The sequence below is a fragment of the Mixophyes fleayi genome, chromosome 3 (assembly GCF_038048845.1).
Source record: "Mixophyes fleayi isolate aMixFle1 chromosome 3, aMixFle1.hap1, whole genome shotgun sequence".
In the NCBI taxonomy this organism is placed as follows: domain Eukaryota; kingdom Metazoa; phylum Chordata; class Amphibia; order Anura; family Limnodynastidae; genus Mixophyes; species Mixophyes fleayi.
In genome coordinates this window covers 311,394,251-311,419,272 of record NC_134404.1, presented here as the reverse complement: position 1 = coordinate 311,419,272, position 25,022 = coordinate 311,394,251, and the positions used below count along the sequence as shown (strand labels likewise).

The following is a 25,022-nucleotide window of genomic DNA, read 5'->3' as shown; positions in this document are numbered from 1 at the left end:
TTCCCAAAGTAAGCAAATATGCTCTAGTTGACATCTAAACGATTATGAAATATCCATTTCAGTTGTGCTACAATCTGTTCTGCAATATATATATATATATCTATCTATATATATATATATATATATATATATATATATATATGTATTATTACCATTTATTTATATAGCGCCACTAATTCCACAGCGCTGTACAGAGAACTCACTCACATCAGTCCCTGCCCCATTGGAGCTTACAGTCTAAATTCCCTAACACACAAACACACACAGACAGACACACACAGACAGTCACACACAGACAGACAGACACACACAGACTAGGGTCAATATGTTAGCAGCCAATTAACCTACCAGTATGTTTTTGGAGTGTGGGAGGAAACCGGAGCACCCGGAGGTGAAACCAGTACAATTCACGTGTTGCTTCACTTATTAATACATGGATGGCTAAAGCAAAAAGCATAGAGGGTTTGTTAAAGGAAAAACATATAGAAAAATTACACACACAAAAAATTCAAAGTTGAAGAGTTGTGCTTCCACGCCACCTACTGGTTAAAAAAGAAAATCTGCTTTTTCAAAGTGTACATTTATACTTGAATATGATTTTTAGGGATTTTATTCCTGGCTAGATGCACTCGTACATATTTCATACATTTATTGTAGCCTCTGTTGGGTACTTGAGTGCAATACCCCATTAATCATTATTAAACTATTGTTCTTCTGCTCCGTGCTTATTGCAGCATCCTGCCTGGAGTTTCTGAAGTATTGGTATTTTTGTTTATTGTTCTGTACTGTTTCACCCTGTATAGTCTACTGTTCGTACTGTGTACGGCGCTGCGGAAATCTTGTGGCACCTAACAAATAAATGATAATAATAATAATAATATTATTATTATTATTATTATTATTATTATTATTAATAAACAATTATCTGTAAATTCATTACTTCTCTTTCTGTGGTAGTCCTCATTAAAGGGCTGTCTTCTCAGATAAAGAAACCCGACCAGTTGTTCAGTTCTTTTGTTTTTTAAACATTTTTTTATTTCTAACAACAGCAGAGGATACAGATAAACATACAATGATAATATCAATTCCCATGAAATTACAACATAGAAATGACAACGTTGAATACACAAGAAAAGTATAAATAAATATAAAGGTGGCAATAATAAAAACAAACGCGAAATGTAGAGATCACCTGTTGGTGAGTTTTTAGTATAGAGGAAACAGTAGGGTAAATAGGAATTAGGGGGGAAAGAGAAAAAAGGGGGGGAGTGAATGGGGAAAAGGAAAAGGGAGCGAGGGGAGGACGATCTAATCCTCATTCTGGCCAGTGAGGGAGTAGAAAAAAAAGGAAGATAAAAAGAAAGAAAGAGAATAAATAAACCAAGCCGAGATATCTCACAGTGGGAGCAGTTCTACAGAGACTGCAGGAAATACAACTGTTCTGCGGCTATAAGATGGACAGGGGCTTATTATCAAAAAGACATTTACCAGTTTATAAAATCATACCTTCATAGCTGTTCTTTCTTTGGCCCCTCCTCGCCTGCCACATATCCTAATTATTATCAATAAGAATAAATCTCTCCAATGAAATATAACTTTCATTAGTCCTTGAATATTTCCCCATATTGACAGTAGACATACGGTATAGATGACCGCTAAGAATAATTATATGCTGCATAATGTGTTATTTATTGTGACTACAACGATCATTAATTTCTTCTGGAAATACACCTATATAATAACCTACCTACCTGGTCCCTTAGCGTATAATATAAAAGGGGTTTATTTCTAGCTAGGTGCACTCATATACATAATACACATATTTTATACTATCTCTGACAGCTGTTCTATACATCTACAGCACACTTGCCAACTTTTCCTAGTTGGCTTCAGGGAGATCCCTGGGGAGGAGGGTGTGCGGGGGCGGGGCTTGACGTATTGCAGCATTTAAGATGACACAATATTTGCATCATTAAGCCCCGGGCCCCCGCCACTTATCTATTGCGCGGACGAGAACCAGGAGGTTGCCCTGCCCCTGGGAGCCCGGGAGGTCTCCCCTCGAAATACGGGAGTCTCCTGGTCAGAGAGAGAAGGCAAGTATGCGGTAAAGAAAAGCAGCTAATGAATCTCTAGAGACTGAAGAGTCTCTTACATTTCTGTCTCCATTACTGAAGTCATGTTGTCTTACCTGTCAGTCTTTGATTACATCTTGGTCTCCATGAAAATGGCCACCTCCATAGGCATCAATACATGGACATAGGACACAATTTCTGAACTGTGTCATCATGCCACAGATGGCGAAGCCAACCACATCTTGTACTGGCTCAGCATCAGGGAGAATGCCAGACTCATCAGGGAGTGAGGGAGATCACCCCTATTTCAGGGAGTCTCCCTGACATTCAGGAGAGTTGGCAAGTATGGTCTACAGCACCTGAATCAGGGTCATATTTACAATACACATTGCCTATAATTTTACAGAATAGCACTTGCACCATTCCAATAACACGGCAAACATATATAAGTATATGTATGGGCAGCACGGTGGCTAAGTGGTTAGCACTTCTGCCTCACAGCACTGGGGTCATGAGTTCAATTCCCAACCATGGCCTTATCTGTGTGGAGTTTGTATGCTTTCCCCGTGTTTGCGTAGGTTTCCTCCGGGTGCTCCGGTTTCCTCCCACACTCCAAAAACATACTGGTAGGTTAATTGGCTGCTATCAAAATTGACCCTAGTCTCTCTCTCTCTCTCTCTCTCTCTCTCCCTGTATGTGTGTTAGGGAATTTAGACTGTAAGCTCCAATGGGGCAGGGACTAATGTGAGTAAGTTCTCTGTACAGCGCTGCGGAATCAGTGGCGCTATATAAATAAATGGTGACGATGATGATATGTACATTGTTGTTGACAGGGATATCCAGGGATATTTTGCTACTGTGCCGGTCTATAGAAATATCTGACAATGGAAATAGTGATTGTCTCATCTCTAAATAGATTTAAAAGTGTATTGGACACCTTTCTTACAAGAGATGGTCTCTCTACCTATAATCCCGAGATTGTATCATTGTGGTGATTAATCCAAGGAATTAACCTTTTTTTTCCTACTAAAGGGACTATTTGGTGAGCTGACTCTGGACCTTTATCTTTCTTTAATCTGTAAAACAACAACTAGAGTTTATAATATGTTCAACTTCATGGACTTTTACCTTTTATTTATTTTACATTGTGACTTGTGGTACTGTCTACAATATCCTGAATGTAATGCTCAATGAGGCCCCTGATTATACTATATATTTTGCATTTTAAATTCTCCTGTTCAATACATATTAATTTATAAATCCTCAGGATTAAGAATAGTTAGAATTGCATCAAATATAGAGAGTAAGAAGAATAGTACTTTGTACTTGGTCAATATTCAAAAATAGGGACATACCATAGACAACAATTTCCAGGGATACTGCAGCATAAGGTAATAGTCACAGTAATAATAATATTAAAATATAAAAGTACTGAAGTATAGATGGCATTCACCATCTATAGAGAGAACATTGTATGCCACCTAGTGACTGAATGTTCTATTGCATGTTTCAATAAGGCTCATGAGAAAATGGAAATCAGTGCTACTAAGCATAAACATACTGAGCCTGATTCATTAAGGAAAGTAAAGCAAAAAAATTAGTAAGTTTTCTCCTGGACAAAACTATGTTACATTGAAAGGGGTGCAAATTAGTTTATTATTTTGCACATAAGTTAAATACTGTCTGTTTTTTCATGTAGCACACAAATACTTCAAAGCTTATTTGTACACTGAAATTTAAAGTTGATCTAGAACATTCCCTATCCCAGCTATAAATCTGCTATCACATTTTAAATTTACCTCCCCCTCTAATGCAACATGGTCTTGCCAAGCTGCAAAGTTACTTTTTTTTTGCTTTACTTTCCTTAATGAATCAGGCCCACTAATGTCTAATCTCAATCTCATATAACATCTAAATCATCTCTATTGCAACCCTGTGTAGTTCGTTTACCCTGTATAGGTTTCCTGTTTTCACTTAAACTGCAGTTACATTATTTTAACTGTTTTCATACCTCTCAGTATTTGATGAACAAAGAAAAGATTAGTGTAAGAATCTTTTTGGCTGGGTTTATGAATATTATTTATTATTATCATACATTTATATTGTATTTTGCATATTCCACACACACAGGACCAATTTAAGCACATGGCAATAAATCTATCAGAATGTCTTTGGATTCCTAGAGGAAGCCAGGGAATGCAGAGGATAGCCAAGGGAACAGCGGGAGAACATAAACAGAGTTTTGGATGCAAATGAACATAAAATCGAACTTGCTTTACACAGTGCTGAGCATTTTGGTGCTTGATTTAAATATGATGGATAGGGCTGACATTTTTATATTTTCAGTAAAATTCAGGTGACATACGGGTTAATGCTGAGAATATATGTGTTGTGTGGTTCTGATCATGTTATGCATGGCAAGGGTGGCAGGGTGGAAGACAGAAGCGGAGCTACAATGGTTGCCACATTTCCCACAGGCCTCTTCTGAGTGGTGTTTATACAGAGGATGCATGTACTGGCTGCACATTTTCTTATACTTGCCAACACTCCCGGAATGTCCGGAAGACTCACGAATTTTGCGAGACTCTCCCAGACTCCCGGGCAAGTGTAGCAATATTCCGGATCTGCTCACTTCAAAGTGGGCAGAATTAGCTCCCAATCGCCGCGATTCCCGGTGAATCGCGGCATTTAGCCCCACCCCCTGCTGTCAAATGACACACCTGCGTCATTGCGTCACGGGGGGCGGGTCCAAAATTACGCATATTTTGGGGCCCCGCCCCCATCACTCCCACCTCTCCCGGAAACCAACTTTGTCAAGTTGGTAAGTATGCATTTTCTGGAGAGGCACCCCACCACTAAAGTATGCTATAATGCCAGGCTATGATGCCTACCATACCCATCCGTAATATCCTGCTACTGTAACCATACGTCCTGGTGATGTGGTATTATAGACGACTTACAAGTGCTTGAACCTCACCTCATCATATAATGGCAGCCCTCACCTGAATATGACATAACTAGGAGTTTACTAACATAGGAGAGAGTAGGAAGATGCTACTACCCCCACCCCCCCTTCTCCTAGGGTCCTGCTCCTTCCTGTTATATAATGCACCCTTAGTGAATATGGGAATGATTACTCCTGATGCCTACGCTTCTAGCTACCATCACGTGACTGTTTAAGGTTTCAAATGTATGAAGCTGTGTGGAGAATTACAGATGACGTGAGGATCAGCCTGTGTTATGATAAATTGTGTCCCTTGTAATTGCAGGGCACAGCTGGAAATGAAGCCAGTGCCACAGAGGAAATGTCTAACCTGGTTAACTACATTCAGCCAGTGAAGTTTGAGTCTTTTGAGACATCTAAAAGTAAGTGTGAAAACCAGAGCGCAGAGCACTGACAGGAATGACAGCTGGAATGAGGTGGAATTCAGAGAAATAACTGTGATACACATACAATGTATGGTTCATGATGCAGGAATCGGTGATGTGCCATTTATAAGTAGTGATGATTAGCACCTTAATAAGCTGAAAGTGTGTTTGCAACTTAAATTTGTCTATTAGGGGATGAACTTGGTGAGACTCAAAATATGGTTTATGCCCTCTTAGGGTCCCAGCAAACCAGGACATATCACGTGTATCAAGTACAATTTTATCATTAGGCCTATTCACATATCACACAGCAGTGTTCATGTGGTTTATATGCTGGTTGCTCACTGAATGGAATGATAATGATGAGGTGAAATCAATGACTTTTGATGACTTCTTCTCTGCCATAGAGAAAAAGTCATCAACTTTCCCACCAAAAATCTATCAGTGTTTGAATTTTATACCATTTTCTGCTCCTGACAAAAATGCATCAAAAGTGTAAAAAAGTATTTTGGATATCAAACCTTTCAGCGCTGCGATCTCACCTGCCTCTGAAAGGGTTAAATTTCACCTGAATAGGGTGTTTTGACTAAGTAAGAATTACCTCTTTTGTCCTTGGATTTTTCCTACCCAACATATTTTTACTAAGATGTTTATACCTCAGTGTCTAAATATAAAAATGAGTGTGCACACCAGCCACACAATTGTTTAGATAATAAGACTGCCTCTGTAGTTAATCTATCAATACCATTACTGGTCCTTCATACCAAATACATATTTGGCAGCACAGATCATAAGAAGTTAAAAAGCCTTCACGGTCGGTGCTAGTACACTAGTACAAAGCAGCTGGGTGCATTTCCTCGGTAAATATCACAGTTTGCACACAAAATGCCAAACTTCTACTAGTCCTGTCAATAAACGCCTTTTAAATAATTTTTCTAATCTGGTGCTGTTAGCTTTTAAATGTAATACATGTATGTTTGGTTTTCTCACACACCAAAGCATTGTTAAGGGGTTAACATTTTAACACTAGATTTCAGGAACATGGAAACTTAGATTTTCACCCAGGTAACGGTCATTTTTTTAAAAAAATAGCCCAGTTTAAAATTAAATAGCTGTCATCCCTCAAGGTGTTTTTTTTTTGCAATAAAGCCTCCAGACCAAAGCAACCCCCCTTCTCCCTCCCGGGGTCCCAGGTGAGTGCCAGTATACCGATAGCTGCCAGTGTTTCAGGGGTAAACGCAGGATTTGTAGAGGGGGGTTTCCACACCACGCCGCCAGTGGGCGTGACCAGCATGCATGGGGGTGTGGCTATAATTTTAGACAGTGCTTGGCTGCTCTCAAACTCTTCCTATCCCCATAATATACATGGGCAATGCTGCTTGCACTACTGTTAGGTGCACGCAGCTCTCCCTTTTCAAGCAGAGCCGTGTGAAGCGGGGGCAGGGTCCAGCCATCTCAATTATACAGTGTCCCAGGCTTGGGGGGGGGGGTTTCCAGGCACTAGAAACCCCCCTTGGTTTGCCTATGTGTATTCTGGTGATTATAGGGCTACAAGCATCAGTATGCTCTAGCATCCAGGACAGGCTGGGACTGTTCTTTCAAATAGTAAAGTATAGAAAAAAAGCATATACACACCATAGTAACGTTCTTTTATCTTAAATAAAGACTCACTAAAATTCCTAATTTTCTTCTTTATTTATTAATTTTTGTTTATTGAAGGCCGAGTTGCGGTGCTCCAAATAACCCAGTGCAGTTGGAAGCTTGTGCTGGGGGCCTGGGCCTTTGGACCCTTCCCTAAAGAGAAGGGGCCCCGTTCCTCCCCATCCCACAGAGCCATTAGTTTCCTCTTTATTGTACACCCAAAATCTAAGACTCAAGAAAGGGATCTTCTTCTTTTCCATCTTCTTTGATAATACAGTGGTTAAAAAAAAAAAAAAACACTAGAAGACTCACAACGCGAGCCGCAAAAAATATTTCAGGCCGCTGGCCTGTCCGCAAGTAGCCAATAGGCTATTTGCGTATAGACCACACATGGGGTATTAATTACCTTATTTGTATGAAAGGAGGATCATTAATATAGTTTATCAATTTCATTGTATGAAAAGTTACCATCTATGTGTTAAAATGTCAACACCTTAACAATGCAATAATAAGTATATTACTCATTACAATTATTTATAAGAATAGGAAACAACGCTTACAGCTCTTGCTGAACTACCTCACCCATGATACACAGCTAATCAATGGTGGTGTAGCATGGCTACAGTTCTGAAGAGGATCATGGGAAATGTAGTTTAATTGCAAGACTTTCATCAATTACCTATGCATGCATTAATTCTCAGTATAAAGTAATATATTGGCAAAGGCAGCTCATTTTTATTTAGTTTGTTACAGTGAGAAATGTCTTTTATTACTGTTAAAATGTTAACACAAGTGAAACCTTTTAATGTTTCAGAATAACATTTTAGGAGATGGAATAAAACCATATCTGTTTTCTGTCTAGGTTACAGTGACACAAACATACCTTGTCTAAATGTAAAATATTCACTAGTAATGTAGTATTCAATCACTGGGAATTCCTGTAAGATTAATGTGCTTAGATTTCTCTTCTGACCTAATATTTCCTCTCATGGCAACATGACACACAATCAGACTTGATAATGTGATAAATTTGTGATGATGATTATAGTCAACTGTATATGCAATTGTGCTGTGGACAATTATAGTTTCTGCTACGAATCAAAACGTATACGTCTGACTCTCCTTGAATTATTTATTGAAGAAGACAATTTACAACCTCAAAAAGTGCATCCTAATGAAATTTAGTAAATAAGACAAGAAGGAAGTGACAAAGTCCATGAAATAGTATCACAGGCAGTGGCGCACGCAGGGGGGGGGTTTCTAGAGACTCAGAAACCCCCCCTGCGTGCGCCACTGCCTGTGATACTATTTCATGGACTTTGTCACTTCCTTCTTGTCTTATTTACTAAATTTCATTAGGATGCACTTTTTGAGGTTGTAAATTGTCTTCTTCAATAAATAATAACTTATGAAGTCCAGGGAGACTTGTAAGAACCACATCTAACATGAAAACAAAGCTTTATTTTATTCAATGAGATACACAACACCAAGCAGTGGAAACAACATGAGCACAGCCTTTTATTAAAATGCTTGCATATAATCTTAAAGGGAGGGGCGTACCATGAGGTTTAGTAAATTACCGTGTAATTTACTAAACAGCAGGGGCCCATATACCCATATATTTCTTTACTTCGCCCTTCTGTTTTTCTTTTCAAAATTATACATCATCACATAGCATTTTACAAATACATATATATATATATATATATATATATATATATATATATATATATAAAAATATATATACACAGTGAAAACAACCTTCCTTCCACCTCTACCCCTTTATGCCCTGATCTGGGGGACTGTGTGGGGTTACCTCCATGTATTTTCTGGAGAGAGGGGGAGATGAGCTCTTGCTTTTATATATATATATATATCTTCCTGCCCCAGCTGGGTATGCCCTCATGCCCTCCTGCTCATTCCCTTCACTCTCCTACTCACTTCCACTACCTACTCTCGTGATACCACCCATTACTCGTTCCAGGGAAATCCCACTATCCTAATTGCCATGTAATGATCCTCTAACCCACCTGACACTGCGGGACCTGGGCTGACTCCTTGCTGCTGTACTGACCCACTGATTGACTCCTTCTTAAGGAATATATCTCTAGAACCTTTGACCTGTGTCCATGAAAATTATGGACAGTTGACAACTATGGTAACTTCAAGGAAGATTGAGATGATGTCACCCAAGTATGATAGCGCTCTGTTTATTAAATGTCTGCTTTTCTCAAAGGATTGAACATGAAACATGCTGAATAGTTCTAGGTAAATATAACCACTGCAGTTATTTCAGGTATGTTACCCAATGTACAGGATTTGATAGGGATACTTACTCTTTTAGGATATGATAGGGATACTTAGAGTGGTGCCATAGTCAATGTCTTACTGTATTCATGTTTGCCATTTATTAACCTTGATTAATAACCAATTTACAGTAATTCTTTTTTGTTGTATTTTCTTTACAGAAAGAAACAAGAGTTATGAAATGTCCTCCTTTGTGGAAACCAAGGGTCTGGAGCAGCTAACAAAATCTCCTGTAGAATTTGTAGAGTATCCTTTTCTAAGCTTGTTTATCTCTTTTAGTTTGTCGGTTTTACATCAGCATAATACTTATATTTTATATACATTTTATAGGGTGTTGCCCCTTGGTTTCTTGTTCCTCATGTTCCCTTTCTGCTCCTCTCCTTACAGCTCTATTACTCTCCAATTCAGGCATGTCTAGCTCAGAACCCCAATTTGGCCAAATAATCAAAGTCTATGGGGCCAATTCAATTCTGCTGCGAAGCAGTTAGCAGTTTTACCGTTAATATGGTAAAACTGCACATAATTACCCTTAATACGCTAATTTCAACGGTGGATTTTTACTCGCGGCTCCCTGAAATCCAGGCTAAAATTACCATATTAATGGTAATACTGTTAACGCCGCGCTTTTCGCAGCAGAATTGAATTGGCCCCTATGATTGTGTTGGCCGCAAGAAAAAGAAAAAGTCCCATATGCAATTTTGTAAGGTATATTATTAAGAAAAAACAAAAATAAAGTTCAATGTTTTCTTCCCTATGCCCTCCATGCTGCTTTTGCTCCCCTTCACCTGTCTCCCCTGTGTCACACTGTGCCCTCCATGCTGCTTTTACTCCCCTTCATCTGTCTCCCCTGTATCACACTGTGCCCTCCATGCTGCTTTTACTCCCCTTCACCTGTCTCCCCTGTATCACACTGTGCCCTCCATGCTGCTTTTACTCCCCTTCATCTGTCTCCCCTGTATCACACTGTGCCCTCCATGCTGCTTTTGCTCCCCCTTCACCTGTCTCCCCTGTTTCACACTGTGCTCTCCATGCTGCTTTTGCTCCCCCTTCATCTGTCTCCCCTGTATCACACTGTGCCCTCCATGCTGCTTTTGCTCCCCTTCACCTGTCTCCCCTGTATCACACTGCGCCCTCCATGCTGCTTTTGCTCCCCTTCACCTGTCTCCCCTGTGTCACACTGTGTTCTCCATGCTGCTTTTGCTCCCCCTTCACCTGTCTCCCCTGTATCACACTGTGCTCTCCATGCTGCTTTTGCTCCCCCTTCACCTGTCTCCCCTGTATCACACTGTGCCCTCCATGCTGCTTTTGCTCCCCTTCACCTGTCTCCCCTGTGTCACACTGTGCCCTCCATGCTGCTTTTGCTCCCCTTCATCTGTCTCCCCTGTATCACACTGTGCCCTCCATGCTGCTTTTACTCCCCTTCACCTGTCTCCCCTGTATCACACTGTGCCCTCCATGCTGCTTTTACTCCCCTTCACCTGTCTCCCCTGTGTCACACTGTGCCCTCCATGCTGCTTTTGCTCCCCTTCACCTGTCTCCCCTGTGTCACACTGTGCCCTCCATGCTGCTTTTGCTCCCCTTCACCTGTCTCCCCTGTGTCACACTGTGCCCTCCATGCTGCTTTTGCTCCCCTTCACCTGTCTCCCCTGTTTCACACTGTGCCCTCCATGCTGCTTTTGCTCCCCTTCACCTGTCTCCCCTGTATCACACTGCGCCCTCCATGCTGCTTTTGCTCCCCTTCACTTACCTTTATTTTGTCTTCTTTCTTCTCCTCTGTTTTCCTTTTCTTCTCGTGGCTGCTCTCTGTGTGCTCCTCACTGCAAATGTTGGGCATGATGACGTCACACGGCTCACGCCCAACATGCAGTGTGAAGGGAGGAGGGTGCTGGACGCCGCTGCGTCAGATATCTGTCGCGGCGGCGTCAGATAAGTTTGTTTTTTTCTGCGCCCTGCAGGGCTGACAAACCAGTGCGTTTTGTATTTATTAGCAGATTATGTGGGAGATAGGGCACAGAGCGGATCTAAAGTGCAACCACCTCTAACTACCATCTACTTATCAGCCTTGCTTTTGAGGTTGTTGGTAACTCACTGCTGCTGGGTTGGTTAGGGCAGAGGAGACAAAGCATGGAGAGAGTATATACACCACAAGGGAACATGGTGAGAGATATAAGACAGCACCTGCTCCAATAGCCTAGAGCACCTGTCACTCTCCAGTAAGGAGGAGCAGCATAAACTCAGAAGTAGTGGATACAAACGCCTGCTGAACCCTTTATATATACTGATTTTATCAACATCATAAAAGCCAATGTTCCTGTGTGTCTTAATAATAGAGAGATCTTCCTGTCGGCAGGTTAAGATTCGACATTTACAAGGTCCAGGGTCGGAATAATGACTGCCACCGACTGAGGGATGGTCGTGTCTAAATCCTGGTTGATTGAATTTGGATCATTGTATTAGTAAACATGTATCAATCTGGTTGACTGACAAAGAAAACGGTTTATTAATCTGCCATCGACTATGCTACTGATATGTGGGTGAGATCAATGATGATGCCCCTGATCCTGACTGAATGATTGAACTTACAAATGAAGGTTTCTGTTGTGTCTGTGTCTTTCATAAAACTTCTTAATCAAAGATTTACAGATATAACAAAATGCAGCTTAGTCGAATTTATCCAAAAGGAACACGTGTAGATTCGTCAAATTACATGCCTCAAGTGTTTTGGAATGCTGGTTGTCAAATGGTGGCTCTTAACTTCCAAACAATAGGTAAGAGCATGTTTTATTATAATGACTAGACTGTTTTATTTTGGTGTAAGATCTGTTAAAAGGATATTGTCACAAAGTTCCATGACTGCACATTGCAGACTGTCATGGAGTATGGTTACCTGCTGGTGTTGTCACTACTTTAGAAGGAGGGAGTTTGGGCTTCACTGCGGGAGATTCACAGGTCGCGGTACTCCAACAGAGTTACCAGCGAATCAACGGAGAGTAGAGAGTAGTCAGACAGGCCTGGTCGATACTGTGCAGTCAGCAGAAGTACACTAGTATTATTATTATTATTATTATTATTATTATTATTATTATTATTATTATCTTTGACTTATAAGGCACCACAAAGGGTCCGCAGCGCCTTACAGTACATATACAGAAAACAGAGAACCAAGACACAACATGATACAGAAAGAACAAAAATATATACAAACACAGGTGACAGGGTAAAGCAAATCAGATTATTTCTGGGACAGATAGTGAAAGGGATGGTAGAAATCAGCGAGAAGAAGGCCGAAGCTTAAGAAAACAGGGAAAACAGGGCTAGCGAAGCAGGCCAAGAGGTACAGAGGGTGATGGAATAGTAGAAGGAGCACATAAGGAAAGAGGGCCCTGCTCATGAGAGCTTACATCCTAAAGGGAAAGGGGATACACAAATAGGGTGGTACTAACTGGGGGAGAGAGCCAGGACAAGGAGGTTAGGAGGAAGACTGATAGACTTGAATAAAGAAATGAGTCTTTAGGACACGCTTGAAGCCTTTGAGAGTAGATGCTGACCTGATGGAACGTGGAAGATCGTTCCACAGCAGGGGAGCAGCCCGGACAAAGTCCTGAAGACGAGAGTGAGAGGAGGTGATCAGTGAAGTAGTGAGGCGGCGGTCACAGGCGGAGCGGAGGGGGCGGGTAGGAGTGTAGGTAGAGATGAGATTGGAGATGTAGGGAGGGGAAGATTGACTAAGGGCTTTAAAGGTGAGGGTGAGGAGTTTAAATTTAATTCTGTAGGGTATGGGGAGCCAATGTAGTGACTGTTGGAGGGAGACTGCAGAGACAGAGCAGCGGGAGAGAAAAATGAGGTGGGCAGCAGCATTGAGGATAGACTTAAGAGGGTCAAGGCGAGAATCAGGTAGGCCAGAGAGAAGGAGGTTACAGTAGTCAAGGCGAGAGAGTACAAGCGAGTGAACGAGGGTTTTCGTAGCTTCCGTGGTGAGAAAGGGGTGCATCTTAGATATATTCCGAAGGTGGAAGTAGCAGGATTTTGAGAGGGACAGAGTGTGAGGCTTGAATGAGAGGGAGGAATCAAGGATGACCCCAAGGCATCGGACTTGGGGGACAGAAACAAGGGTAGTGTTATTAACAGAAATAGAGAGGGGGGGGGGAGGTGGGAGAGTCCTGTAAGGGGGGAAGACTATAAGGGGTAGTCAGACGAGCTGGGTCAATAACGGTCGGTCAGCAAAAGTACACAAGTATGACCCGGAGAGGTAGTCAGGCAGCAAAGGTCAAGTACAGGTGGTCAGGAAGAGCCAAAAGGGAGAATCCGATAAACAGGTCAGGAGAGAAGTCAAGGTCATATACAAGGCAGGTCACTTGGGAGCAATTAGTAGGTAGCTGGAGCATGGAGACCCAATACTCTGGTACCCTAATGGGGCCAGAGTCTGCTTTAAATAGAGGAGGAGCCCCCAATAAATAGTGGTGGCTGCGTATTCAGGACGCCGCAGGAGCTTCCTATAACGCCCTGTTGCCTAGAACGGGATACGCATGTGACGTACAGCACCAGACGCGGTAGAACGGGCAGAAGGCAGCCGTCCCTGAGCGTATGAGAGACGTCACCTGACACAGACGTATCAAACTGAAATGTCCCTGAGGGTCTTATTGGGTGGTAAAACTCAGGTCGATATTAGTTGTCCTAAAGGACGTTCACATTCTGCTGAAAACATGCTGCATTATTGTAGGGATCAACTTGTATATACATTACCTCATTGTTCATTTTTAATTACTTAAATTTACTACATTTCAACCCCAATATTAAATGAAACCACCACAAAAAGTTATCAGACCTGCTTGCCCAATTGCGCAAACATTTTAGAGAGTTTATAGTTAATGTGTAATAAAATAGTTTATAAAGGTGGGGTCTTTGTTTATGTAAAGTTCTAACTGAGTGAATGAGGGTCCAAAAAAAATAGCAGTTTATGTTCATTTATTCAATTTATTTGTTGTTTCGCGTTCTGTACAGTAACTCTTAGGTGACTTGAACATGACCTTTATTCTATCTTAAAACACATCAGTAGTTACCGTGTTACCCAACCCTTATTATTATATTACTTTATTTTAACCAGTAGAATAGGCTTAAATGGCTGAAACAAAAGATCAAAATCTTCATATATTAAACAGTTGCTTTTATTTACTTGACCTAGATTTAAAAAGTATTTCATTAAATAATTAATAAGCATGTAATTGGTGGAACAACGTCTCGTACTCTACATGATTTCCCTGTATAAACACAAAATATACTATAGTGTACAAATTCACACAGACAATATTGTACTTTCTTGTATGATATTGTGATATTATAAGTAAAGCTACTGAGCAAGGACAATGTTTTATTCTTTGTATTTCCTAAAAATATGGGAGAAGGAACACATGTATTTTTATCTACAATAAAAAGCATGAAACGATTTAAATTACTGCAATCAATATCAGGACAGAATTTACATTACATTAGATATCTCTATACAGAGCAGGGCTGCCTGTGTTTCTTCAGCCGTTGTGGAACTATAGGTTCCAGCATGTCTTATCAGCCAGAGGCTTGTAGTACAGAAACAGTCAGAGAGCAACATAGGGCCTATTATTATTATTATTGTTATTATAATTATTATTGTCTTTTATATATATGGCGTCACAAAGGGTCTGCAGGAAGTACATAGTGCATAGGAGAAAGCAGAACATGGCACACAGGGGAGTACAAAGACAAAACAGATTGCAACAGATTTGACAATCCTATTGATGGTCATCACAGCGCTGCTGATCACTGTGACGCCTTATAAATCTACGATAATAATAATGTGCACTCCTGGGATCAGCGTCAAGAAAAGGAGGTGACAAAAGACAGCCCACCCGCAGTGCTGTCTATCGGGTTAATATGTATTAACACACTAGCGCTAGCTACACTAAGACAAAAGAACGCCCTGGTCCTAACAAACAAACTATGTGACCAGATGCTGAGCAATTATAAACTCCTAGTACAAGGTGCTGTATACTACCCTTACTCACACCCCACAGTTTACAAACACTTTATTCTATCCATTGTCTTCCTTCTTGTTCACGCTGACTCTCCGGTGCACCTTTATGGTGACTCTATGACTTGGAATAGAAACCACGCCGCACTGGACGGCTATATAATAGCTGTTACATGGGCGCGGTGTGGTAACGCGGTGAGCGATGATTGGCTTGCCACAGCACCCAGAATTCTAATGGCCAGAGGTGAGCCCTGATTGGCTCACTGTTCTGGCCACTGATTTTCTGACAGTGAATTGTTTCTGATTCGCTGTTGCCAGCACCCAGGGACTCTAGAAGACAGAAGAACTTTCCGGATCTCTGGATAGGTGAGTATTCTCTTCTTTTCTTTGTTCACTTCACAGGCTCCCTAGACCTCTCACACGCAGAGGCCATCAGAGTATGTGCTGATTGGATTACATAAAGGGATCACTTAATTTAACTTGTGTTATTGTTTGTGATTTCATTGGGTTTTATATACCTATTATATTCATACTTGTCTAATTTTTTGACCTCCCCTTTGTTCATTTTGAATGCTGTGTGTAATGGTTGTTGGGCCAGGGACCAGGGCCGGATTAAGGGAATGGAGGCCCCTGGGCTAAGGGGGCCTCCATTCCCCTGTGAGGGCCCCCCCGTGATCCGAGCTGCCCACCTCCCCCCCCCCCCCCCGGCACTTACCTCCTTCCCCGGTGCGCTGTACACTCTTTACTGAGGAGATCTCGTGAGAGTGAGACTCACGAGATCTCCTCAGTAAGGAGACTACAGCTCGCCGGAGAAGGACCGGAGTGAAAGTGCTCAGCAGCACTGATCGGGCTGGGGGTTCCCCCTGCCCCGGACCGATCAATACTGCTGCTGAGCACTTTCAAGGGCCCCCTGGATGCCCGAGGCCCCTGGGCTGTAGCCCAGTTAGCCCTGCCAGGGACAGCTGGTCTTCTTGTCCCATCACTGGACCCTCAGCTACTACTGACAGAATACTCAGAATACCGTTTTATGACATTATCAGCATATTTTTGCGCTATCGCAGCCATTTGTACAGGAAAGAAGATGACGACAACTGGAGGAGTATAATATTTTGCCGCTTCTGCTGGGGGAGCTCGGCAGATAACATGTCCCGTGCTGAATACAGGCGTCATATTGTAAAAATGAGATTCCATGTTGCAGGATGAGATATATAAATAAGAGGTGGAGTTTGTGCATCCAGTTGATCAGCCCCCTATAGAATAATTAGATTTTTACATCTCCTAGTGGTGACAGAAATCGAGCATTGGTCAATACACTAACTGGGACACCTTTTATTAGAATCCAGGCACAAATATACTAATGGAAAGAATAATTAAAAAGTAAATGTGACACATGAATCAATAGGATGGTTTTACTGTTGCTGGCACACGCCCACCTGGACCAGCAGCACGTGATTGGTCGGATAAAGTATTGACACTTCCCAGAGTGGTACAATGGATGGACACCTATGTATGCAGAAGGATTTCACTAGAAATAAATATACTGTGAAACTTGCAGTTAGATTGTAAACTCTTTATACGTGGTATAATGTGCATACTCATTAATGCAAATACGTTCTGTTTTTGTTTTGTTTTTTAACTATAAGGTTTTATATTTTTTAATGTCAATTTAGGATCATCTCCCTAATCACAATGATTTTATTTCATTTACAGATTTTTCTATGCAGCTTAATATGGGAATGTATGAATATAATGGTAAATGTGGGTACAGACTGAAACCAGAATTTATGAGAAGGCCTGATAAACACTTTGATCCATTTACTGAAACAACGGTAGATGGAATAGTTGCAAACACAGTGTCTGTAAAGGTAATATACTATCTATCTGTCTGTCTGTCTGTCTGTCTATCTATCTATCTATCTATCTATCTATCTATCTATCTATCTATCTATCTATCCATCTTTCTATCTACTTATCTATCTGTCTGTCTGTCTGTCTTTCTATCTGTCTGTCTGTCTATCTCTCTATCTATCTATCTATCTATCTATCTATCTATCTATCTATCCATCTATCTATCTACTTATCTATCTGTCTGTCTGTCTGTCTTTCTATCTGTCTGTCTGTCTGTCTGTCTATCTATCTATCTATCTATCTATCTATCTATCTATCTATCTATCTATCTATCCATCTATCTACTTATCTATGTATGTATGTATGTATGTATGTATGTATCTATCTATCTATCTATCTATCTATCTATCTATCTATCTCTTATCTATCTATCTATCTCATAACTATTTATGTCATATCTATTTACTTTTCTATCTATCTATCTATCTATCTATCTATCTATCTATCTATCTGTCTATCGTTCTCCTATCTGTATATTTCTTATCTATCTATCTATCTATCTATCTATCTATCTATCTATCTATCTATCTATCTATCTATCTACTTATCTATCTGTCTGTCTGTCTGTCTATCTGTCTGTCTGTCTGTCTTTCTATCTGTCTGTCTGTCTCTCTATCTATCTATCTATCTATCTATCTATCTATCTATCTATCTATCTATCTATCCATCTATCTATCTATCCATCTATCTACTTATCTATGTATCTATCTATGTATCTATGTATCTATCTATCTATCTTATCTATCTATCTATCTATCTATCTATCTATCTATCTATCTATCTATCTATCTTATCTATCTATCTATCTATCTATCTATCTCCTATCTATCTATCTATCTGTCTATCGTTCTCCTATCTGTATATTTCTTATCTATCTATCTATCTATCTATCTATCTATCTATCTATCTATCTATATCTCATATCTATTTTTCTATCTCAAATTTATCTATCTATTTATCTATCTCAAATCTATCTATCTATCTATCTCATAATCTATCTATCTATATATCTCATATCTATCTATCTATCTATCTATCTATCTATCTATCTATCTAGCTATCTATCTATCTATGTATCTATCTATCTATCTATCTGTCTCATTATCTATCTATCTATCTATCTATCTATCTATCTATCTATCTATCTATCTGTCTCATCATCTATCTATCTCATATCTATCTATTTATCTATCTCATTATCTATCTATCTCATATCTATGACATGTCTATTGATTAATACATAAATGCAATCATTGATGTTTGTAATTATGTCATACACACCAACATGATAATCAAATTTCTGTTGCCACTCCAAGGATCCCAATACTGTTAGGCAGATTAAGGTAGTTCCTGAACTACCAGGGCTTTACCTTAGACATAAAGTATGAACTGCCTGGGCAGGCCCACCATGTACCTCCTTTTTCATCACACCCCAGCAAGCAAAGATTGTATTTTGTGAAGCAAGGGCGTCACTGCTGGGGTAGTAAAGCATATTGTACAGCCTGCCTCTCCTTAAATTAACACCTTAACAGCATGAAGAGTAGTGTCACCCTTCAAAGTGACATCACTGTAGGCTGCCGGGATGTTTATTGCTCAGAATTCTTGGAAGTCTCTTTTTGAAGCAGTCGTGTGACGAGTCTGACGGGAATCACAGATTCCATCATGTCGGACTATGTGTTGTCTCCGTTTAGATCGTCGCAATAACGTACCCAAACCAGTTCTGCTCTGGGGCTTTGCTGTTCTTAATGAGCTCCCTGCTGTGTACCCAGTGGCACAGCCAGGGGTTTAAAGAATCCAGAATGCCAAGAATGCCATCAGTGCGAACCAACATTCTGGGGCTCCAAAATTATATTTTGCTGAGAGGGGAAGGAATCTGTCATGTTCTCTTCCTTTCTAAGCAGGAAGTGATATATAGCTCGGCACCCAGAACAGAAAACTGAGACAGTCTGAGGCTAAAGCTCAGTAAGGTCATTATGGGAAGAAGGGTGTCCCTACCTTAAAAAAAACTAAGGGGACCGCTTGAAAAAGTTGCTATGGGGCTCCCAAAGTTCCAGTTACACCCCTGGCACAAGGAATGCATTCTAGTGCATGGTGCTCCATTTCTGGAAATGGATCCTGAATATTCTCTATTTGTTATATATATAGAGACTGTTATCTAGTATACCATTCTAGACCCTATCTCCTGTGTTCTTCACCTTCTAGATCATTTCAGGACAGTTCCTCTCAGATAAAAAGGTTGGCACTTACGTAGAAGTGGACATGTTTGGGCTACCTGTCGACACTAAGAGAAAAGCGTTCAAAACAAAGACATCACAAGGCAACGCTGTCAACCCCGTGTGGGAAGAGGAACCAATTGTGTTTAAAAAGGTCATATTGTTTTAATAAAATGTTCATTGGACATTGCAGTTAACTAATACATAAAATAATGCTATAACATTTCGATTTACTGTAATTCACCATCATAAGGTTCTTTAAAAGGTTCTTATTTTATTACCTTACATACATAACATACATTACTTACATACATAACATACATTACTCACATACATAACATACATTACTTACATGCATAACATACATTACCTTACATACATAACATACATTACCATACATACATAACTTACATTACTTACATACATAACCTACATACATAACATACATTACCTACATACATAACATACATTACTCACATTCATAACATACATTACTTACATACATAACATACATTACCTTACATACATAACATACATTACCTACATACATAAAATACTTTACCTACATACATAACATACATTACTCACATACATAACATACATTACTTACATGCATAACATACATTACCTTACATACATAACTTACATTACTTACATACATAACATACATTACCTACATACATAACATACATTACTAACATACATAACATACATTACCTTACATATATAACATACATTACTTACATACATAACATACATTACCTACATACATAACATACATTACCTTACATACATAGCATACATTACCTACATACATAACATACATTACTTACATACAGAACATACATTACCTACATACACAACATACATTACCTTACATATATAACATACATTACCTACATACATAACATACATTATCTACATACATAACATACATTACCTTACATACATAACATACATTACCTTACATACATAACATACATTACCTACATACATAACTTACATTACCTACATACATAACATACATTACCTACATACATAACATACATTACCTACATACATAACTTACATTACCTACATACATAACTTACATTATCTACATACAATAACAGTTCCTGTGATTGCTATTTTATACATATTAGTGGCTAGTACCATGGAGCCTATTAATAATACACACTACAGACAGGCATTTTTCTACAATTTGGGAATAGTTCTCAGATTACGTGAAATTAGAGTTACTTCCTCTATTCCTTTTTAGTTTATGGAGAAACATATACAAACATTATTGGACTAGCCCACCTGGTAACGGGGACATTCTCACTGCCACCTATACTACATATCAACGTCTCCTGACCTCCCACTACATAGACAGCTGAGCCCTACCAAACGCTGGTGTGTGCGGCATACACAGGTATAATGGAGAGTGCTAATACCACACCCTCCGAGGCCTGGCTATGCCCTCCCATGGGCTGGTCACACCCCCTCCAGTGGACCATTCACACTAAATTCTGCAAAGTGGATATTCCACTCATCCTCTGCTATACATAAAAGGAGAAACTGCAACCTATCCAGAAGTCCTAATTGTGGTGTTTTTTATGTGTTTATTAGGTAGTGCTTCCCTCCCTAGCTTGTCTCAGAATAGCAGCGTATGAAGAAGGAGGAAAATTCATAGGTCATCGGCTATTACCTGTTTCTGCAATCCGGCCAGGTAGGCTCATTTGTATAGTGGAACGTTCTGTGTACTTGTAATAGAGCAAGTGTTTTCTATTCTCACTTCATTAAAGCCTGACTGTAATCCCCCAACACCTCCATCAACACCCCTGAGATTCCCTTCATCTGCTTAGTGGGAGTCTTAATGAATCGGATGGAGGGCATCACTCTGGGGGCAAATGCATTAAGAAACAGATCCGTCACATCGCCAATATTCAGCAATTGTGACGGCTGTATTTAAAATGGCAATTTTATTAACAGCAAACCTCGGTTTTGCCATTTTAAATATGGCCGTCACAATTGCTCAATATCAGCGATTTGACAGATCAGCTGCCTAATACATTTACCCCCTGGTCACCAATATTCAAGGTTCAATACCAATAGTTATCACACTTCACAGTATGCACAAGGTGGACCTTTCCTGAAGTGTACTTTTATATATTTTAGAAAATATTTACTTATACAGCCTACAGAACACAAATATGTTATGATGTGCATCTAACATGCAGCACAATGTTAATTTTTGCTCAGCATTAGATCAATACTTAAAAATAATGACATTTTCAGGGACAAATAATTGCAGAGACAAATCTTTAGAAACTGGAACTATCCCTGGTAATTTTGCCTTTAAAGTTCCAGAACGATACCTGTTGGAGTAAGAACTTTGAACATTGTTCACATCTGGCTACCGAATGGTAACATATAATATTTTATGGTAGCATGCATTCTGTTTTATGAAACTTTTAGAATGGATGTTCTACATCATTCTGTGTACTCTCCATTCGTCTGTCTTGTCATGAACATGTGACCAGAGAGATAAATGTAATATTGTCTCCTCTTATTTAATGCCATGTAGATAATAGGTAAAATAAGCAAAATTAGGTTCTATGGCCATATCGTATGACTCAGCCATATGTCTAGGACAGCATGGTTATGATTGGACCAGTATTTCATGACCCCTCCCCCCAACTATCCTCAGTTGTCTGGAGCCATCTACTCTCTGTGAAACCATCCCATGCTGCCTCCCACTGCCAGATTATCTGCACACACCCATTTTTGGGGATTATGGCAAAAACAGAACGGCACCTGGGTGATCTGGGAGCTCGGCTGACACCTGTTACTTGTGTGTGCAGCAGTACAGGGGTGGTTTGTAGGACAAGGGACCTACGTTCAGAAGTGCTAGGCACAGCCCCCAGGGAATGTGGCCACTGCGTCTGTGTGACCTCACAATACAATAGTAGGGTACGAATTGTCCAGGATCGTGCCTGGGCATTCCAAGGAGAAAGACTAGGCCCTCGGTTTGGAAAAGTGGAGATGTTGCCTATATCATCCAATCAGATTCTAGCTTTCATTTATTTAGTGCATTCTTCAAAATAACAGCTAGAATCTGATTGGTTGCTATAGGCAACATCTCCACTTTCTCAAACCCGCAGTTTAGTAAATATACCCCTAGAACTGTTCCAGTTGGCTATCAGGGCAATATAAGAAGTATGACATTTAAATGATCCCTTTTAGGGAAATATAATTACATAATCATATTACTCTCAGTAAATACAGCATAGCACCTTTGTAGGACTGACAGTATAACACAATATATAAGGACTGTCAGTATAACACAATATATAAGGACTGTCAGTATAACACAATATATAAGGACTGTCAGTATAACACAATATATAAGGACTGTCAGTATAACACAATATATAAGGACTGTCAGTATAACACAATATATAAGGACTGTCAGTATAACACAATATATAAGGACTGTCAGTATAACACAATATATAAGGACTGTCAGTATAACACAATATATAAGGACTGTCAGTATAACACAATATATAAGGACTGTCAGTATAACACAATATATAAGGACTGTCAGTATAACACAACAACCACTTTCATAGGTATTAAGAAATAATTCGTACACTGATGTTGTTTTCTTTTTGGGGGACTATTTCACTTTAAGTGAAATATGCTTTAAGAATCCACACAATATTTATTTTGGAAGCGGATAAACCTTTGATTGATGTGTCATAAATTCTGCTATCGGGATCTAAATGCACAGAGCCGCTCTACTCTGCTATTTGTCACACACAAAACATCCCCTGACATAACTGCATTTTCTTCAAACTTTAGAAAACATAAATCACTTTCCTTTCTCAGGTTATCACTATATCTGTCTGAGAAATGAGAAAAATGTCCCACTGACGCTGCCAGCAATCTTTGTCTACATAGAGGTGAAAGATTATGTCCCCGATACATTTGCAGGTACAGTATCTTATTTTTTTATCGGTAATAATAAACTTCAAAACATTTAAAACTTAAAATATTTACTTTTGTTTATAAACTCTACAATTTCTAAACTTTCCTGGTAGTTTGGTTCTTACCCTTTATATCTATTATATACATATATGTAATATATATATTATATATATTCATATATACAGATGGAGCACAGTTGTTTGGGGCAAATTGCAACGTTGATCTAATAAGTCCACCCGCTGAATAGAACACACTACAGAGGCTCGATCGTGCTGTGTGTCCCAAGTAGAGATGGGCGGGTCCGGTTCTCCGAGAACCGAACCCACCCGAACTTTGGGTATCCGAGTACCGAGCTGAGCAGCTCGGTACTCTCCCGCCCATTCCGAATCCAAATCGAGGCCGAACGTCATTGTGACGTCGTCGGATCTCGGGACTCGGTTCTCGCGATACTTCAACTTTATAAATACACGCCTCCACAGCAATCCATCGCCATTTGACAGAGGGAGAGAGCAGGGTGTAGTCATAGGCTAATTAGAGCAGGGACAGAGAATACCATATTGTTCTTGCAATTGCTCTAACCAAAATCGCTAGTGCAGAGAGGAGGATAGAGGTTTATTATTTTTTCTTCATATTTGGCACTCCCCAGCGCTTTTGGGGTGTCCCCCATAATTGTGCATTAATATTTCTGGCTGTCAAAAGTCATATCTGTCAGCATTATCTACTAAATAATTTGTAGCACACCTCAGTGTTTTTGGGGTGTCCTCCCTAATTGTGCATTAATATTTCTGGCTGTCAAAAGTCATATCTGTCAGCAGTATCTACTCAATAATTTTTAGCACTCCTCAGTGTTTTTGGGGTGTCCTCCCTAATTGTGCATTAATATTTCTGGCTGTCAAAAGTCATATCTGTCAGCAGTATCTACTCAATAATTTGTAGCACTCCTCAGTGTTTTTGGGGTGTCCTCCCTAATTGTGCATTAATATTTCTGGCTGTCAAAAGTCATATCTGTCAGCAGTATCTACTCAATAATTTTTAGCACTCCTCAGTGTTTTTGGGGTGTCCTCCCTAATTGTGCATTAATATTTCTGGCTGTCAAAAGTCATATCTGTCAGCAGTATCTACTCAATAATTTGTAGCACTCCTCAGTGTTTTTGGGGTGTCCTCCCTAATTGTGCATTAATATTTCTGGCTGTCAAAAGTCATATCTGTCAGCAGTATCTACTCAATAATTTTTAGCACTCCTCAGTGTTTTTGGGGTGTCCTCCCTAATTGTGCATTAATATTTCTGGCTGTCAAAAGTCATATCTGTCAGCAGTATCTACTCAATAATTTGTAGCACTCCTCAGTGTTTTTGGGGTGTCCTCCCTAATTGTGCATTAATATTTCTGGCTGTCAAAAGTCATATCTGTCAGCAGTATCTACTCAATAATTTTTAGCACTCCTCAGTGTTTTTGGGGTGTCCTCCCTAATTGTGCATTAATATTTCTGGCTGTCAAAAGTCATATCTGTCAGCAGTATCTACTCAATAATTTGTAG

The 25,022-nt window shown here is 39.9% G+C and overlaps 1 protein-coding gene across 1 annotated transcript in view; it reads left to right on the top strand.

The window, feature by feature from the left end:
- Positions 1–25,022, top strand: part of PLCB1 (phospholipase C beta 1) — a 532,247-nt gene that overhangs the window by 400,195 nt on the left and 107,030 nt on the right. Inside the window, exons 16-22 of the mRNA XM_075203998.1 lie at positions 5,342–5,438; positions 9,551–9,635; positions 12,033–12,157; positions 17,104–17,258; positions 19,504–19,668; positions 21,123–21,222; positions 23,388–23,492. Coding sequence (XP_075060099.1) covers positions 5,342–5,438; positions 9,551–9,635; positions 12,033–12,157; positions 17,104–17,258; positions 19,504–19,668; positions 21,123–21,222; positions 23,388–23,492 — 832 coding nt within the window. The remainder of the gene's footprint in view (positions 1–5,341; positions 5,439–9,550; positions 9,636–12,032; positions 12,158–17,103; positions 17,259–19,503; positions 19,669–21,122; positions 21,223–23,387; positions 23,493–25,022) is intronic.